At 32.2% G+C, this 20,974-nt stretch overlaps 1 protein-coding gene across 2 annotated transcripts in view; it reads left to right on the forward strand.

The window, feature by feature from the left end:
- Positions 1 to 20,974, forward strand: part of stet (rhomboid serine protease stem cell tumor) — a 436,151-nt gene that overhangs the window by 388,528 nt on the left and 26,649 nt on the right. For both annotated transcript variants that reach the window (XM_088226556.1, XM_088226557.1), the window contains 2 exons: positions 13,734 to 13,846; positions 17,415 to 17,532. In XM_088226556.1, coding sequence (XP_088082682.1) covers positions 13,734 to 13,846; positions 17,415 to 17,532 — 231 coding nt within the window. The remainder of the gene's footprint in view (positions 1 to 13,733; positions 13,847 to 17,414; positions 17,533 to 20,974) is intronic.

Raw genomic sequence — 20,974 nt, forward strand, 5'->3', positions numbered from 1 at the left:
AAATATTGGTGTCATCAAGTTCAGGCAGGTCGATTATATATTCTGCTTACAACAGCCAGGCTGCTTTTGTACAAAAAAAAATGTAATAATCACTATCTGAAAATTCCATGATGTCAAAATGTCATGAAAATTAATGTCGCCTCATACATTCTGAGTTCGTATGAAGTTTTATTTAAAAATACATCTAGCCGTTTTTTGCTAAATGCATACTTTAGGTTGTGTAGCAGCGAGACTTAACAAAATCACTTAAACTCCTTTAAAATATAATTAGATTATTTTATTATAAAAATGAATAAAGTGATTTCTTACAATTAAGTACCCTAAATAAACTTTAAATAATACTATCAATACATAATGGCATAATACATATCAGAGTTTTACTAGGGCTGTCTGTTTTCTGTAAAATGCACATTATGGGTTGTGTGGTCTGCCAGACTTAAAAAATCATTCAATCTTGTCATATACATAATTAAATTATTTTTCTGTATTAGAAAAAAACGAATGCATGCATTGTTCGCCGTTTGTCAAAGTTAAAAACATTCTTAGTGTTTTGTAGATTCGTTTACTAATCCTTTTTACAAAAGTGCTATTATCTCAGTTTCACTTTTCTATAACGGGCGGCTTTCTACATAATTAGGTTCAATCAATTGACAATCGAATAAATATTTACAATTATGATTGTCTGTTTACTAATTAACTTTTGTTTATATTGAGCCAAAACATAACTTAATATTTTTATTCTATATACACGACTTTTTGTATTATTTTTAAGTTCATTCTTAGTACAAACCATTATTGGTGACCTCGGGTGGTTTTATGTGTTAAATGAACCAGATGCCAATAAACATAGTATAAACTGCTATGTTTCCTAAATTTGCTTGAATATTTCTCCATTTTCTTATGGAGAGTCGTAAATCGCAAATTCAGTCATTATCATAAACTTAAATTTTCCATCTTTTGTTATAATACAGGGTGTCATGTGAACCAACGATAAATCTGTAAAAGGTGGTGGACCAACCCATCACTAGACAAAATAACAAAACCGTCCTTTGTTAAAGTCGCCTAGTGTTTTCCTTACACTTGCCAATGTTTTTTTTACTTGCAAAAATCTTAACGATATTGGTTACAAAATCAGATGTTTCCAGTTTTAAAAATTGATTAACATTTTTGAATAACGATATAATTGGTCCAACACTCCTTTTTGTATTCAATATTTTATTTATTTTTACATGGAAAAAACAGTAACAATCGAAAAAAAGGTCAAAGTTCCTGTGTTTGTGTGCGCGCACAGATAAAACCATGCGTTACATGAAAGTGAAATTTTGTAAATAATATTTTTATTTTTAGTGTAATCCTGAATCTTTAAAATGAAGTGTGTAAAAAGTCAAACGCCTTCCTTAAATCTATTATAAAAAATAAAAAAAATTTAGCCAGAATAACATTTAAAATAGTTCAATAATTGTAATTGGCTTAGACCGTATCCTATATAACAAATAAATAAATTATTATTATTGAAAAGTGTCAATGTAATATTTTTATTTAATAAAATGTAAAATCAAAATATTTATATTCCGATAACTATAATTCAATAGTTATCGGAAAATATCATCATTATCATTCCCTTTCCGCACCTAATGGTACATCAATTGCTGCCTAACTTGATCATTTTAGTTACATAAAGATAAGATGATTAGTCTTACGCTTCAGGTGCCTGTCCAGGGACTATGAAATATTTTAGTGCTAAAACACCTTTTTAAAGTAAATATTTAATGTCAACCGCGTCAGGAATCGAACCCGAGACCTCTTGCATGCTAGGTGCGCTGACCACTACTCCACGAGGCCGATCATAAATATTGATGAATATGTCAATCATTATCGATTAATCATAAATTGTTAGACACGCAGAATATATTGAAACGTGTATGTACAGATTGTTTTTTTGTTGTAGTCTACCCTAAATGATTTTTCTCACGTTATGGTTAATAGACACCACTTTGTATTTATATGCTTATTTTACCACGGTCATGAAAACTTTAAATCTTGATATACAAAGTCATTTAGCGTTTTTAAATATCAGCTCAAGCTTTATTCTCGAATATTGCAAATCATTTTCGTGTCTGAACCCTTAATGTACCTAAAAAACATGTTTATTTTTACAACTATTTTTATAACGATTTTGATAGTGCTTATTAACTTAAAAAGGCTTTTACCCTTGCCATGATTATTCGATCCAATCAATCACATTAAACATTAATAATATATTTACAAACATCAGTTTATCCTGCATAATTATGTTCTTACTTCTTAAAGATTTTTTCCTTGGTTTTCAAGTAATTTAAGGGTTTTTACAAATACTGCATGACTGGAATTGGAATATTTTTTTCATTAATTGAATTCAATGTTTTTTGCAGTCAATAAGAAATCATTCTTATTTCAGTTATGCAGTTTTTCGTAAAAAAAAAACCCCTCCTCCAATTGAGAGGCTACCTTCATTTTTAAAACATTAAGATAAAATCCCCGCTTTTTTTTCTTCGGTGAATTTCTATAACCTGGAACAGTGATCAGTCTTACGCTTTAGTTGCCAGTCCACAAAGAATGAAATATTGCATTTCAAAAAGCCTTTTAAATCTATATTTCACGTCCAGGAATCCATCCCAGGACCTCGAGAATGGTGGATGAACACGTCAACCACTACACACCGAGGCTTATTTATCCCCACTCATTCAGAATTTTCACCTGAGAGCATTATTTACATTAAAAATTAATCATTTTGATTGTAAATCAAATATACTAGATATATTATATAAATATTATGATCTTCAAATAAATTAACTTTTAATAAAAATTTAAAAAAATAGCAAATTTAAAGTAGTAAAATTTTACTAAAACTTAATTAAAATTAATTATTTATAATTTTGAAGATTATTAGTTTTATTAACAGTCGAAAACACTCGTCCGGGGTTCGAGTTGATTCGATTTCACACACAGAACTGTATGCTTAATCTGTCTGAATATAGAAAAACGTGTAAATAAAATGTGTGAAATTTTAACTGTTTTTTTATACATTTTAGAGAAGTTTTGTTGTGCAATTAAATATTTGTATTGTTATAATCTCCAAGAAAACATTTTATAAATATTATTTCGACTGCGCTAAATTTCCATGCATGTCAAATGAGAAAACGGTGGCCTTTGAAATAAAACTCCATATTACGTACCTTTATTTTATTTACAACAGAAACCTATTTTATTTCACGGTTATAGTAAATCATTCCACATTCATTGGGTGCGGTTTGTATTTTCACACGGTGAAAATTAAACATTATTTCGCTAAAATGGCACACCCATGCGTTGGGAGGCTTTATAACAATAATTCTTTCAGACAGAAATGAGAACACAGAATTAGGCGTTTACAGTTAATTCGTTATTCATGCTATTTTTTAATAACCTAAAACACATTATTCCCACAGTCAAAATACGTATAAATTGTGAATATTTTCTTGTTCAATTCTAGTAATTAATTCAAGTATCATTTTATTCATGTGGATTGTAATCGTATATAAAGATTTAGTGACTTAACCTAATTTCACCGTAAAAATATGAACCTGGTTTTTAACAAAATGCTTTTAACGAGCCTTTGCGAATATTTAAAAACCCTTTTCAATAATACTTTAATATTGCTTCTTTCCAATAATTGTAAAATACTGCTTTACTCACTGCATTTAATGTATAAACTACTTGGATTATTGTCACCTCGATATTTTCCTTATTCTCCTTTAGACTTATCAAATTTCGTTATTCAAATTTTGACGTTTTTATTAAATTTTCAGTTTCTTTCGTTGCTTTGTTGGTACCTCCGTACATTTGCTTCAAATTTGTGTGGAAAATACGAGTTTACTGTGTCGATAATCATAAATATTTTTTTACCGTCTCTAATGCATCCTGAACTCTAAAAGACAAGTGCTCATTTTTCTCCCGCTGTGTTTTTTTGGTAGAATCATTTTTGATATTAATGAGAGGCAGTAGACTAGCGAACACGAGTTTGTATGTATTTTACACAATCCACAAAAATAGGAAATAGTAACAACAATACCTTGAGCGACGCGAAGTCCGTTCGGCTCCAATGTTTATCTCAGACTCAATTTTTAAAGCTATGTTTCACTCGTCAGAAAATAAAATTATTCACACTGTTTGCTCTACACTAATTTATATGATAATCGCGCACGGAAAAATCAATGAAAATTAAGAATGTTTAAGTCAATAATGGAACAAATACATTTATTTTTTTAATAGTTTTAAAACGTCCTTTTCAGATCATTAGCTTTTGTATTAAAGAATAATTTGGAAGAAAATATGCCCGTGAGACTTTTTGTAATTTTGCATATAGTTCAGACATTTTTTAGGATTTTCGCCCATATTTACGTATGATTACCTATGTTCACTTATTACACATATAAATTAAAGTTTGTTTATAGCAAACACTTTTTTTTTTCTCAGCGAACATATTTTTCACATATCTTAATACTTTTATTTATGTCAGTATTTACGCCCACAGAATACCTAGTTTACCTTATTTCGTGCCCTTTAGGTATAAATATACGATCGTCACATTGAAGTTTAGTCAGATTGCTACGTACAACCAACAATGCATTGTTATGTTATGGTAATCCTAAAAACTCCCGACAATAAATGAATTGACACCTCCCCATGAATGCTTTTAATTACTCGACCTTTATAATCCGCATTTCTCCACGGTAGAAAATACGGAGATTTATTTGCATTCTTTGATTTCCTTACTATTACATATGTATGTGCGAGTATACTAAGTTTCAAGGCGCACGCTTTTCTTACAGTTCATTGTTTTGATATTATGTGGAACATTATCTAATTCCCATGCTCTAAAACAATACGCTAGATAATTGTTAACACAATGTAATTTTCAAAATCTATTAGCTTGTGTTCAATTCAAGCTAGAGAGTTATTGATACTTTTTAAATTTTAATTAATTAATAGCTTTGTGTATTAGTTTAAGATGGGCGTTCATTCAAATATACACGCTTTAAGATTTATTTACTCCCGTACTTACCGTAATTAAAAAGTGGCTAGTTTATTTTTAAATTACTGGTATCCCTAAATATACATATTTTTCTCTGTTTATGTTAGTTAGCAGGTGGCATTACACGGAAAATTTTGTTTTTAGTTTGATTCGTGGCTTCTGGCTGGTTTGTTTGCTATCGTCCTTTCAAATGATATTTAAGCCAAGTTTTCAATATATTTCATTAAAATTTAACTAATAAGATCGAATGAACATGCAATGCTAAAGTTTAAAAAACTCTACTTAATTTACGTTCAGGGAACAAAGGGCTAAAGCAGGTTTACCAGTTGGGCAGACTACACACAATCCATAGAAATCAATATGTACTAAAAAATTGAATAGATTATGGGAATTATTGGATTAATAAATCATTATTATAATTAGTATTCCTTTTTGCATCTAATGGTGAATAAAACACTGCATTGGCACGCCAACCTTGGGGTATCTTGATATTTTTTGTTACATGAAAGGTAAAGTAAATTATAAAACAGTAATGTGTAAAATTCAATCAAAATAATACTAATACAGAAAAAATGGCTTCAGAATCACTGGACGACATCTTAACTAATGTCAATAGTTTTGATACAAATTACTTATTGTTTGGCTTGTTTTATACTATATTCAAGATAAATAAATTCAACCATGTTTTCTTGAATATTTTAATCGTTTTAATTCGATCTAGTCGAAGATTTCTGTTGCTTTTTTTTATCACTATCCAAAAATAATATCATTTTATATGGGTTGGGCGCGTGGAGCAATAAGAAGCGACCGGCGATAAATTAAGAACCATCATAAAATTCAATAAGAATGAATTAAGAAGGTATATACAATCTAAATGTTAACATTAATTATAATATCATAAAAATGCAATTAAATGAGGCGCATATACAATTTATTATCAAGAATCAGGGTATTGTGACATCTTTGAGTAGATCTGTAGATTAGCTGCAATTTTTATTTTGTTCATCACATCATCATCACACCTCTTTTCGAATCCGATGGTGCCTCGGGCACTACATTAAAACATTAGTCCGACGCTTTAGGTTCCAGTCCAGGGACAGTAAACAATTGCACTGTTAAACCACCTTTAAAACAAATATTTTACGTCAAACCGAGTCCAAAAGAACATTCGTCTAGAGTTCTGGCTCTATTTCACACACAGAACTGTTTTTTTTTGTCCGCCTGGACTCGTACTACTTTTTAATATGCATTATAGTGCTTCAAAGAATGATTTATGCTTTACAAAAAAAATAAAAAATTATCAAATATTAAAATGGGTAATTAATATTAGTTTAGTGATAAATAAACAAACAATTTTCTAACAACAACAAATTATAAGTAGTTAATCAAAAGTAACGTTAAATAAGTTTTTAAAAAATATATTTTTTTAAATTTAATGTAATGTAAGGGAAGAAATGAAGGAAGCAAACGTAGAAATCTCCACCTAAAACGGAAAATTAGTTATTGATGCCAAAATAAACTTTACATAAAAATCTACCTACCTAAATAATAGCGTAATTGAAAACCGTCTCTAAATATCTTAGTAACTCCTTCAATGGAGATTTCTCAGTTTGCTTCTAATACCCTCAAATGGTTAGTACTGATTATAATAAAATAAATTGAGAGTTGTTTTCAAAGGTTTTTAATACATTGTTTTTAAAGACTTGTAATTCTATGTGCTAGATATCTGTATGATTGAAAAAGCTGTTAAAATTTATACCAGATCTATTAAAACTATTCTTTATGTGTAATCTTGTCGGGAACAAAATCTGATAACTCGTGCATGGTAGCCAAACGAGTCAAAAACTAAGCAAACAATAGAATCAACAGACTTTTAAATAATGTGAAGGTTATTATGTGCGGCTAATTCTGAACAGGCAAGCTTTTGCCTATTTTCACAATCAATAAGAAAAAATTGAATAATTCAACTAGAATGTGAGTTCAAAGAGTTGATTTGCATTTAAACAAATATGCGGTTGCCTTCATCTTTAACTGCTACCCGCTTCTAATTCTTTTGGTCAATTGACTTCAAAAAACCATCCCGACCGCGCATTGACACCATAGTCCATAGTCGATGGTAATTTATGCCTTGCGTCTACTATGATCCATTGTGAGATAGTGAGCCAGTGGAGAGATAATTAGCATTAGCATTAGCATCGTAAAATCATAATTACCAATCAACAGCATCAGCAAACACAATTATTGTTTTAATTATAATTGATTATTATTTATTATTTTTCTTTCCTATCTCCTTTCAAACACATTACCGAATTCCACATTCCTCATCATGTAATGTTCATAACATAACATAACAAAAGGTTCAGCTCTTCACTTCACAAACATCAGCAGATGGAAGAATTGAAGGGATATAGATGTTTAAATATAAGCAGAATGGTGAATGTTACACAGTTTGTAAAGTGGCCATTTAATCTAGCCAATGACAGGTCATAAGCTTTGTAGGTACCTAGACTTATATATTCCCTTGTCTAAATTTTTTCCCATTTCTATTTTAATAAGTTAAATTAGTTCAAATTCGACCTCTTATTTAGATGCTGCATAGCTCCTGCCACTGGCCAGGGATTCTGTTATTTACTGCTTTTATAATAAAGTATTTGTATGATCGTCATCGGTCGTTGGATTTGGAAGAAGACCATAACCTTCTCACCTGAGATCTCGGTTCCTTGTTGGTATTCGAGCCGCGATGTCAACTTGAGTGCGGATATACGCTTCTTCTTCTTTTTCTTTGTCGTTTCTATAGATCGATAAAAGTTTCCTTTTTGGATGTTGATTGTTAGCTGCCATATCTTCGGGCGCTGCCTGAGAGTCTTCTTCCTTCGTGGTTTCCTCGAGGTGTGATACGCGGAAGTGTGCCCTTCGCCATTCTGTTGACACGTTCATTCCAGTGCCGCCTTCGCTGTCTTCCCCATGTTACAATATCTTCCGTACCGCACGTGTTCCGAATATATATCAGTATTTCTCATACGGTCTCGGGGCATTCCGGTTATTGATCGAAGAGTTCGCATCTCAGAACTTCTCAGCCGAAATTTTATCTCGGATGTGTCTGCCCTTGCCTTTATTCTGTAGGGAATAGATGCAGTACTTTTAAATAATGGTATTAGCGTTTCATGTGCTAAGCCAATGTAATTCGCATGCTGATGAAACAAATTGAATTAGCAATAATTTTCTTTAGTATTGTGAACGAGCTCCCTTTATGCCTCTGTGTTCACACATGAATAAATCATGTGTTTTATTGCTCTTTCAAATGGCTCTCGGACGACGATGGCTTGTTCTAATATGATTAACGGAGATATGAATATTAATTATTCGTTTGTTTTAAGTGAGAAGTACCTACGCGTGTGTTATTACATTCCTACATACGTAATCGGATGCTTTCTCAAGAATCACGTGATTTTCCGTTTGTTTCCGGCCTACGCCATCCGTCCCTTCATCTTTAAACTTTGACGAAAAAAAACGAATTTTATTTTTATTTTTTTTATTTGTGTATTTTTCCGTGCATATATTTACATAAAATTTTAATTACAAAATACAATTTTAAAATTAAGCTAAAATATAAATTGGAAAAAATGCCCACAAAGTCTTCAGTGTCTGAGCGTGGGCCATTCCTTTTTTAATTATTAATAAGTTCATAGCATATTAAGTCTGGTCATGTCAAAAGCAGACAGAACCGAAGGGCATGTATGACAAGATGTATGAATGTGGAAGAGGCTAGGATTGTATGCCAGGACAGACGTGTGTGGCGGTCCATTCTCTCTGCCTACCCCTACGGGGAAATGGCGTGATGGTAGTAGTAGTAGTAGTAGTAGTAGTCATAGCATATAAAAATGGTATGACATGACCATGAAAAGATAAGAAAAGAAAAAGAAAAGAAAAACAAAATGAACATATGCTGATATTACGAAAACGGCGGTACGGCGGCCTCCGTGGTGTAGTGGTCAAGACGCTTGACTCACACACGGAAGGTTCCGGGTTCGATTCCCGGTGAGAACACAAAAATTAAAGTGTGATTTTTCTCAAGCCTGGGTGCTCTGTGATGTAATTCACCACTGTAATTAGGCCTCCTGGCCTGTTGTGGTGCAAAAAAAATGTAAAAAAAAAAAAATGTAAAAACAGGATTTATTTGCAGTATGCATTATATTTTTAATTTTTTTTATATTTTTAAATGTGTCTTTTCCTTCCGTGCTTCTTTAAACTGTACCAGTAATTTAATGTTTTCAAATTCCTTAGTTAGAAGATTGAAGAATCTTGGAACAACATGTAAGGAGTGTCTCTGTGCAAACTTAGTTCTACATCACGATGACAATGCTGCAACTAATAACATTTCTTGTTTATGATTTTAGTTTAAAATCTCCATCAATTTATATCAAGGTCACGAAACCGAAAATTTTAATAAACCCACTCTGAGACATTTCTACTTCCATATTATGTCTCTATCCCTCGTCCGATGGCGCTACAGCCCATTTCAAGACCTCCCGCAACGTTCGCCTCCAACTCTGTTTGTCCTCAGCCGCCGTCTTCCAATTCGACACCTGGAGAAATAGCGCTGCACGCGTTTTCACTTCATCTACTCATCTCAGCCTAGGTGCTCCCAGTAATCTCCTTCCACCTGGATGAATCAGGCATTCGCTGAACGTATCCGGCTCATCTTAATTTAAATAGTTTCACATGTGTCGAGATACTTGGGGCCTGGTAAAAGCTGCACAGTGTTTCATTAGACCAAAGGCGCCACTGATTACCTTCTCTCACTGGTCCGCAGATTCTTCACAATACTTTCCTTACAAAGGTGGTAGTGACATATTATGTCACTATGTGAATATTTAGTGAGTTTTTTCTTTCTTCTCCTTCTTTCCTTCCCACTTTCCCCCCGCTCTCCTCATAGTATAGTGTAGATTTTTACATAAATCAATCGGTTTTTCTTTTTACAATATTCTATTTAAAATAAAAACGATAATATTAGTATACCAATTACGTTTTTTTTCTTTAAAACGACAACAAGCCAGAAGGCAAGATTACAATTATGAAGTACAGCACAGTTTAATCAAATTTTATTTTTTACGTTCTCACCGGGAATAAACCCGGAGCCTTGATATAATAAATACCTACTCATATTTGCAGTAAAAACATTCAAATAAAACTTTACAAAACAGTCAAAATTCTTTACACAAAATTATTTTATGTCTTCTTTATGTTGACAAGACAGTTCTTAATTAAATAATTAATCTATTCTTGTTTTTCGTTCCAGTTTAAAATTAGTTTCACTTATTGACGTATACTTCCTACTTTCTACTTATCCCTCCACTAATCCATTTCCCTCTAGAAAGTTTTCTCCTCTCCCTTGGAGCCTTGCCAAGGCGCTTCCAACCGTAGGAGAAAATTGGCAAAGACCTCTAGCCGTGCTTACCACCTGCCACGCAATCCAGACATTCCTTTAAAGAAAATTATACAATTACTAAAAAGACACCGACTAAAAAGGCCAAATAAGTCCATGTTTGAACACCCGGCCCCGTTAAAAAAGTTGGATGATTTGATGCCGCTTTTAAAATATCTAGACTTCTTGATGGGTTGTATATATTTTGTTTGTACTGGTAGTATTGTGTCTGTAGGCGCACTGTCTGTATTATCGAATAGTTAACTACATTCAGTTAAAAAAAATACATTGAAAACATTATTTTTTAAGTATTTCGTAGGAGGTTATTAATCCGTTAATACAAAAACGTTTGTACTGAAATAATTGTATTTGTCATACTAAATACCAACTTACCTATATTAACAATATTTTGAGATGGTTTTAATGTTTGTCAAGTAGCCACTTTAATCGGCCAATAACAGGTCATAAGCTTTGCCTACACTTTCCTATTTCCTTCTCTAAAATGTTCTCATTCTCCATTGAAACATGTTAAACTTTTGTACCAATCATTTGTACAATAATTCGTTGTAGTAGGCTCTCACATAGGCATAAAAAGATGCCAGTTTTCAATAACCCGCTTTACCATTCTTGCCATTTGGACAAGCATTTTTAACATTGTAAAAGTTTTATGTTATGTTCGTACATTTTTACAGGTCATTTTTACATTGGGGAATTCTGCGACTGTCTTTTAGGAAAATCGTAGCGTTTTTAAAATTTTATTTGCTCGTGGTTTGAGAGACCGCTATCAATTTTCTTTTCGTCCTTGATCCTAGCGAACTTTATGCCTATTCGTTGGTCGGTACAATAAAATATATACGGAGAAGCGGAGCTTTACTTGATTCGAATGTTTTTCGGTTAATTCAGCCCTTATCGTGATTTCGGCTGCCCTGATTTGTTTTCGTTTTATTGTTTTTCTTATCGGTTCCTTACATTTCGTTCTTGTAATATTTCCAGTCATTGTATTTGACAAATCTTTTCCATACAAGTTCGTCGAAATTTTCGCGAACGTTGACCTCGTTTCTGAATTTTCAGATTTCTTATCGATAACTCAATATTTTGAAGAAAACATAAATTTCGGTTAAATTGTTACTAAATTCTTCATATTTTACGATAATCGAAGAAAAAAACTAGTTTTTTAATACATTTGGTGTATTGAAATACAAATTGCATTAACAGATATTTTATTTCATTGAAATAAACGGCACTTAGTGCCTTTACATATTTGTTGGAAATAAATTAATATACATACATGTAAGTAGAATAAATTATAGGTAAAAGATAGCATTTAAAACAAATAAATACTAAATAGTAATTTACATATTAAGAAGTCTAAAAAGATAAACAGTATAAAAACCATAAAATAAATAAAACAACTTAACTTTGTCAAGGTTTACGTAACTAGTTACGTAAACCTTGACAAAGAAGCTTTTTTGCTTTGAAACCGGTCAGTGAAAAATAAAAATTAGTGGTTAAAAACAAAGTTGTTTTATTTATTTTATTATAATGAATAACCACAAAGTTAGTGCTTCAAATATAAACTTTATAGTATAAAAACCGTTCAGTTTGGGAAAATTACAAGTACATAGATATATTCTTCTTGAATCTTTTCTGAATCTTTGAATGTTTCTTTGAATCCCATAAAATATGTATGTGTATATTTATGTTTTTCCTTTTTGAAAATGATTTTTATTTTTTTATATCTGAGCATGTTTTTCACTCTTCATTTTAATTCTTACCTTTTAATTTCTTTTACGAAAAAAAATTCTTCTAACTACAAACTTTTAAAAAACTTTTTTACTTTAATTTTTAAAGAACTTCCATCTATGTTTTTTTTTCCTTCCCTTTTTTGTACTTTAAAAAAGTTAGATTTTTTCGTGTAACACTAATCGATAAAAATATATGCATCATCCCTATCCGCACATAATGGTGCATAGGGCACTGCATTGGTACACCAATCGCAGTGTATCTTGATCATTAAAAAATTATATATATATATATATAAATTCTTTTTTACATGAAGGTAAGACGATCGGTCTTACACTTCAGGTACCAGTCCAGGTACTATGAAATATTCTAGTATAAAAGCACCATTTTAATCCAATATTTCATGTCAATCCTGTCGGGAATCGAAACCGAGACCTCTTGCATGGTAGGCAAACGCCCTGACCAACACCACGAGGCCGAATATATATATATATATATATATATATATATTAATATTTAAAAGTACTACTTAGGTTAAATGAATTGGGTTGTGGTCCCGTGGTAGTATTGTGGCCTCACGGCCCAAAGGTCCGAGGTTCAAATCCCACTTTACCACAACTCGATTTCCATTTTTCCAGCACAAGTTATTTACAACTTTTAGGAAATGGTCCGAAAATTGGAATATTTGAGTAAATAATAATAACTAGAGTAATTCTCTTTTTTTTTTTAAATAGAAATTAAAAAATGATTAAGAGAAATATTTTGTGCTTATAAATAAAATTAACAAAAGAAAGGGGAAAAAACATTGATAAAGACATTTAAACAATTTTGGACAATACCAAATGATAAATTAAAAAAATAAAAAATTGTTATCCAGAACTACCAGGTACAAGCTTTACCAATGAAAAACGGGAGAAGAGCCTTCCTGTATGTACTAAACTTCATATGTATCGAGTCACCAACGTCTCAATACTTATTGCCTAAAGTGTGAAGTCTATTGATGACTGCATTTTTACCATATGAAGTCGAAGTGTGGTTGCCACAGTATTGGTAGTTTTACCGAGTTCTCCTTTTTGGTAGATTACAATTAATTAATAAATAAAAAAGATGTAAAAGGAAATATTTAGATAATCCACCGTTGGCGGGTCTTTTGTAGAATCCATGGACCATCCAAAATTCTTTCGCCTAGTTTTGCTTGCCGTCTTTGGACGTAAGGTTTACAAATGCGATAACTGTTTTTGAAAAGAGCGAAATGTGCCTGAGAAAATTTATTTTTGTTTTTTTTTTCTTAATTGGTTCAGTTTTGGGGCACGAAAAACGTAAATACGATTTTACCTATTTTAGTTTTACATAATCAGTCCGACGTGCAGTTGTGTTTCTTGCACAGTATTCCGAGAGGCGTTTGCGTGAGATTGGCATAATAACTATATTCAAATACATATTCGTTTATCACATATCCTCTTAAGATGCATTAAATTTTATTTTTTTTCATGTTGGTTATTTTCGTTTCAGATGAGCGGCAAGAGGTCCAGGAGCTTTAAATGCGCCGTCCATCACAGAGACAGGGAGGTGTGCTCCGAGAACGACTTCCATTTGCTGCAAAGGGATCCCCCGCTCTTTGCAAGGCGAGTCTTTTCAAATTTACACCATTGCTTACTTCTTCACAGTCCAGTCAATAATTTACGTTTTTAAAAAATTTCGTGCGTATGAAAAACAATGTACAAAATTACAACTAACTAATCGAAAAAAGTCGTTGAAACGAGAAACACACTACCGTATGTCTAAATTTGGCTATTTTATCTTTCTTAGAAGAACACTCGTATCTGTGATTATTTTGAGCCTACCACAAACTTCAGTATTTTTTTAATCAATTGAATACTGTAGCATCATAATGACTTTGAAAACAGTAATTATGATGCTACAGTGCTCTTCTTTTATTTTGACAGTCAAATGAGCAAATACTACAAAAATACTATGCCTTATACTGTCAATATACATTAATTTTCGGTCGTTAATAAATTTTAAAAAGTTTGTTTTTGCACTTCTGCAAAATGCTGATTTAGGCATACTACAGTGCGACTTATTTAAGTTAATCATTATCTTTATATATATAATTCTTCTGTTCGTGTGATATCACTGAACTCCTCTTAAACGGCTTAACCGATTTACGTGCGGTTTTTAGCGAAATATAGATCTTTGCGCTGCGCTTGTTCGTAGATATTAAAATTTTCCATCAAATCTCTAAAAAAAGGTTAGAAGCATAAATCTTTTTTCATATATCTAACAGTGTTGCATTCGACTAGAATGTGTGTACAAAAAATTGAAAAGATTTTGTTTTTGAATGTTTTTGAATGTTTACAAACAACGTTCGCTTTTTATGCATCCCAATCAGATTCTTTCTTTACATTCCTTATAATTTCTTGCCATTTATTTATTTTTACTGGATTTTTGGTAATACTAAAATAATATTTACTGACATTCAATACATTTTCGAAAATCGCATTCATGAATAAAGTGCACCCCCGTTGGTGAGAAGAGCCGAGTTTGACATTTTCAAAAAGAATTCTATATTTTTTAACGAATTATTTTATGTTTTGGAACTCAACCATAAACAAGTACCTAGGTACCTACTTATTAATCAAAAGTCTTTTTCCAAGCTAATAGCAGGCAAGCCAACGTTCGGGCAGGACAACTTCTGTCGGGTCCGATAGTATTTTATATATTGGAAAGTAATGAAGGATGTTAATCCTGAAAATAAATCAATAGTTTATTTTGTAAACTTTTTTTTTATAAAGTACATCCTTTTTCTTGACTAGAAAGAAGTTGAATTCATTTTTGAGTGATTTAAATTATGAAATGATTATTTGTTTATTGACATTCTGTGTGTACGATGTTATTTGTTTATTAATTATATTTTGTTGTGCTGGTACTCTATTTGACGCGGAACTTAAGCCCCATAGAATTTGGACTTGTTATGTGTCCACATAATGTGAATGACTCGAGAATTCGTAAATTCATTAAATTATTTTGGTATCCTGAAATAAACTAAATTCAGCTTTGTCTGCCGCTATTTGAATCGTTAAAACATTGTAAAACTTAGTAATTACCAACTTTTACACAATTCAATTGCATAATCAGTCAAACTCAAATTCTTCGTTTTATTTTAAGTGACACAATGTTTTTATGGCGAAACTCATTCATTAAGAACAAAGGTAAATAAATGTCTTTATGGGCATCAATTTATTATATTACATCTGTGTTAACCGTGTGGGTCTCGACTATTAAGCTTTACGTGGGTTATTTGGCGCTAAAGCCGAATTGAATAAAAAATCATCCTACCAAATATGCGAAAGCATTAGGAAATTTATTTTTCATTTTTATGGTGTTTCCAACTCGCAAACTATGGGCCGTTAATGCCTTACCCTAAAGTACTCATCATTTTGTTGTCTAGACTCCATTGTAAAGAGAGAAAAAACATAATAGCCAAATAGAACTACCAATTCTTGCGGTAATTCTATGAATTATTACAAACCAGAGCGAATTATTTCTCGTATTTAGTTTATTTTTATAAAAAGATTTACTGCATTTGTTCGGTCTGTTACTATGTTTTTCTATGCGGTCCATTTTTTACTTAATAATAACGTGTGAATTTTGTATTTAACAAGTTTCTTTTATTTGCGTTTGTATACAAATAATGTAATGGACGTCGCGCATTGCCCTTCCGACTAATCGTCTCCTTTTAATTTGTTTTCTTATCTTTTAAATTTATCTGTAAATAACGTTTAGGCAAACACTACAGAAATACTGTCTCACCGATTGTACTTAATCACGGAACTCAATGCCGTGTGAAAATGAATTGAAAATAAATTCCCCGGTCGGCCATATTTCATTGTGTCAAAGCTCTCCTTCACTTTGGAGTTTTTAGATTGGCCATTTTGTTTCTTTTCCGATGCCCATTACTTTAGTAACTTTTCCTGTAATTCGTGACTTCGTACAACCTCTTGATGTATAGCTTAATACGAAATGATTTTTTCCGAGCACAATGTCGCGTGTCCATTATGTTAGATTTTTAAACATATTTTTCTTATTAATGTTTTCTGTTTGACCTTTTGCGCGTGATTTCTACTTAACTTTGGGCGTTTAATTTTGTTTTTTTATACAGCTTCCGGAACTACACTTTTTATGGCATTCTCTGTTGAACAATTTGAATACGTATCTCCTAATTCAGAACTTTATTGGCGTTTCATCTCTTAAGGATCTAGCGCCAAGATGGCCACCCACAGAATTGTCGGTAAATGACCTCTAGATGTATGTAGGCATGGTATCCAAAACAGAGTTATCAGACATTCCGTCTAGTCACAAACGCTCCCATATATTTTAACTTCAACTCTTTCTCTCGTTCTGTCTGCCCCTAGCACGAGAGGCGCCCCGGAGGCGTATTTTTCGCGATGCCGAATTTTCTCGCAGTTTTCCGCCGCCAATCGTCTAAAGTCTAGACGCCTCTTCCTTTCCTCTCCCGTCATCCTGGCGGGACTGTGACCATGCGCGGAAATAGACATCCTCAAAGGAAATCTAACTTAGTGGATTTGCGATCTCACGCCGAATTTGCATACATGAGTGATGCAGCTTAGTTTGTGACCCAAATCAGTTCTTCGCTCGGCCATTTGTACTTAACTTCGGTTTCAGGGATCATAATATTAAAAAACTAACTACCACACTTTCGTTTTTTTATTGCGAATTTGACTCATTCATAAAATCTAATCAATTTAATTACCAAAAATGTGTTTCAATTTTTTGATGATGTTTTATTGAAATTGCGTCAAGTGCAGAATTACACTGCGTTTTATTACAATTAATAATTAAAATGGAATAATACTTAAAATGTTCTTGGTGATTTTATCCTCAGGGCTATTATTTTCTAGATTTTATTCTAGTTCAGACATTTTTAAAGATAAATACCACCAAAAATACGCACGTAAAACCAATTATCATGTAGTTATGCTCATGTTCTGTTATCCAGGTGACAAATGGATGTTTTTTTAACTTACAAAATGTCATCATTTGTACACGCTCGGAGCACATTTTTAATAAGTAATTATTATTCTTTGGTGTGCTTGTGTTATTTGCACACCTTTTGTTTACCTTTTGTGGAGTTTTGAAGTCTCCTAATATAACATATTTGTATTCTTTCAGGATGGTTCACATAATAGCAATGGAGGTCCTCCCGGAGGAGCGGGACAGGAAATACTATGCGGACAATTACACGTGCTGTCCGCCACCATTATTTATCATTTTTATTACATTAATAGAGGTAAGTGAATAAAATATTTACTATGTTAATTTCATATTAAATAGAATAGCGTACAACCTGCGTGGTGTAATGGTTAAGACGCTTGCCTCATGAATGGGCTTCCAAATGCAATCACCGATAAGACCACAAGAATATTTTTTTTAAATCATGCCCATAAATATATGTATGTGCCGTAATTAACCACTTTAATTGAGCCTCTAGACTTTTGTGGTATAAAAAAATTCGAAATAACATAAAATAATGTTTAGTTTATTATGATAAAAATACATAAAATATTACAATGAAATACAATTTTATAGATTTAATTTATGAGTTGTCTATTTATATTAACGTAATTCCCACTCTCTGTTTCTGTTAAGATAGCAAAAAAGTAGGTTGGATTTTTTTTTAAATGACATACTTTTACAATGAAAACTTTTAACATTGCTTCAACCTCCCACGTCCGCAGGACATGTCATTTAGATTCCATTTGTAAAATATTATTAATAATGTAGTACATTTTTATTACAATATTTGAATTTGTCCAAATGTTCATAGACAAAAGACTGGATTTCACCCCCTCGGGGGTCATTAAGATTAACAAATTACAACAGGGATGGAGAATACCTTAAATAAGGGAATATGGAAGTCAAGGCATTTACAGGGCTTATGACCTGTCATTGGCTGGTTTAAGTGGCCACTTTACACACTGTGTAACATTCACCATTTTGCCTATGTTTAAACATCCATATTTCTTAGAATTGAAGGTATTCTCCATCCCTGTTGTAATTTGTTAGTACATTTTTTAATCATATTTTTGAAAAGTGTGAACAGGAGCTAGATTTCTAACCGTCTGTGCTCTCTGTAGCTGCAAGACGTGTTGTAATCTAGCTACTAAATAATTATTAAAATTTAACAAAGTTGGAAATAGGAACCTAGAATCCCAACCACCCATGCGCTCTGTAGCTGCAAAACGTGTTGGAATGTTTATTTTTCAGCGCCCGTGACGTGATTTTCACAAAAATTACGCTATTTAAATTATCCATAATAAATTACGTCGTTCCCTACACTTTTCATCAAATTATTAACTGTTTATCAAAAGCACACATCAGGCAAATAATAACATTCGTCACACCTTCAACTTTCTATATAAGGGTTGAACTTGCATTATTTTTCTATTCAACCTTCGATCTGTCAAGTGTCGAGTAGTCTTTTGTCAGTTGACACGGATTCCCTTATCTTGATCGGATGCTAGTTACTTAACCTCTGTCCCTATTCAACCAAACACCACGTGCCGGAAACAGGGTAAAGTATGACAATAAAGCAAGAAGATTGTCAGTAACAATCCCACCCTGATTTTTTTTAAATTCTTGCGTTGTTGATTTGTACTCTTGAAAGACTACTGAAAAATATATTTGCAAACGGTGCTGTAACGTCGTGTTGCATTAAGCAAAATACGAGATATTTTTAGAAATAGGTATTTAAAAATAAAATAAAAAACCTGTATGCGTACTCTTTAATAATATGTTTTCCACATTGATAAAAATAATATTATTATTGAGGCCTGTTATGGCAAAATACCACTTAATTATTCTTTTTTTAAATAAAAAAAATACATCAAGTCTTGCTTTCTATGTAGACTTATGGCCACATAAAAAAAAGCCAGTATCCGTTTTTTTGGGTTAAACTTGGAAAAGATTATAGTTTGTACTCTCCTCTACTCCAACTTTATTCTCATTTTCTAATAGTGAGTAGAAAATCCCCCCAAAGTTGAAATATTCGAGCAAATCATAAAAAAATCACTATGTATTTTTTCAAATATCATTATTTACATCATAATAAATATTATAAAATACATGGAATATTTAATTGGATATGGCTGTCCTGTGAAAACTATTTTATCATAAGCCCTGTAAATGCAAGTCTAGGCATTTACAGGGCTTATGATCTGTCGTAAGCTGGTTTGAGTCGCAACTGTACACACTGTATAAAATTCACCATTCTGCCTATGTTTAAACATCCGAATTTCCTCGACTCTTCTATCTGTTGATTTTTGTGAAGTAAAAGAGCCGAAACCTTTATTATGTCGGTGAGATTTATCCGGCTGAACCTTCTCAAAAATGTTTTCCCTCTCAGTTGCGACAAATTTAGATCTAGATTACTTCTTAAGGGGGAAATCGAGCCTGTCTACAAATATTTTGATATACTCAAAACCTTGTTGAAACCTAGTTGATTTTAAAGTAGGTACATTAAATGAATGCACATTTATTTCTACAAAATTGCTTTTGCAATTTCCCAGCTCACTGCCTTCCTGACAAATTGTCCCACTCGCGCGAATCTCCCCATGTTTCACCCTCCTATTTTCCATCTACTGTAATTTTCATCGTGCAAATCCCAAAACGAATGAATATTAACATTAATTATCAAAATTTATTAAATTTTCAATAACCGTTGTTTACGTTCCTCTGGCATATTATTTTATAACGCAATGTTCTAAAATTGTGAATATTATGCCTTGATACAGTCGTTTCAATCAAAAATATGTTTCAGTAAATAAAAGTAGTAATCTTCTATTAATCGAGATTTTTTCAGCTTTGATTTTTAGTTCATAGTAAAAACAGAACTAATGTTACTCTAAATTCCGTTCTTGTTTGTTCAAAAATTGTTTCTATTTACTTTTCCTCCAAGCTACACAACATCAATCAAAAAAAATCAGCATCAAATCTGTTGGTGGCTGTTTTTAGGGCCTTTGATTTATGCTTTTTTATTCGTTTTCCATTTGGGTTTTGGCGAGTCTATGTATTTTTTAATGCATACTGTACTTAATTTTTAGCTTTTACCACTTCCTGCTCGATTGATTTGCTGTTCCAACTTGATTGTGTGTACCTCGGCGATTTATATCCTCCCTTCCCATTAATCCGCCCCCTCTGTAGTTACTTTTGATCGATCAATTGACCCCTCTTTGGGTTTCCACTTACACTTTTGACGGGGATCATTATCAACGGGGATAAATCTGAGAGCAATCATAGTTTGAAATTTTGTCATTAATCTTCAAAATTCTATATTTTTGGCCTAGTTGTTAGTAGAACACCATTAATATCAATTTATTATATTTTTTGCCACCAAAACACAGCACCAACATAAATTTTACCATATGTCATTAGACGCAAGTATTTTGCACTCTTCAAATGCGATTTTTCACTTAACTTATTTTTCTTCGCAAGTTCAATTTGCTTTTCTCTGATTACCAACTATTCTCAATTACCGACTACCCCCTAATCCAGCCCAGACAGCCACAAAAGGTCGCCGCGGGGGTCGGCCATATATCAAATATATAAAATGGGGATGAAATGAGGCAGCCATGTGGTTTCTGTAATTCGAGGCAACTCTTCTGTTTACTTTCCTTACTTCTGATTTATAACATTAGCCTTCAATTTATTTTATCTACTGAATCTGAATAATT

The sequence above is a fragment of the Micrasema longulum genome, unplaced genomic scaffold (assembly GCF_059751315.1).
Source record: "Micrasema longulum isolate JH-2025_06_02 unplaced genomic scaffold, ASM5975131v1 h1tg000438l, whole genome shotgun sequence".
NCBI lineage: Eukaryota > Metazoa > Arthropoda > Insecta > Trichoptera > Brachycentridae > Micrasema > Micrasema longulum.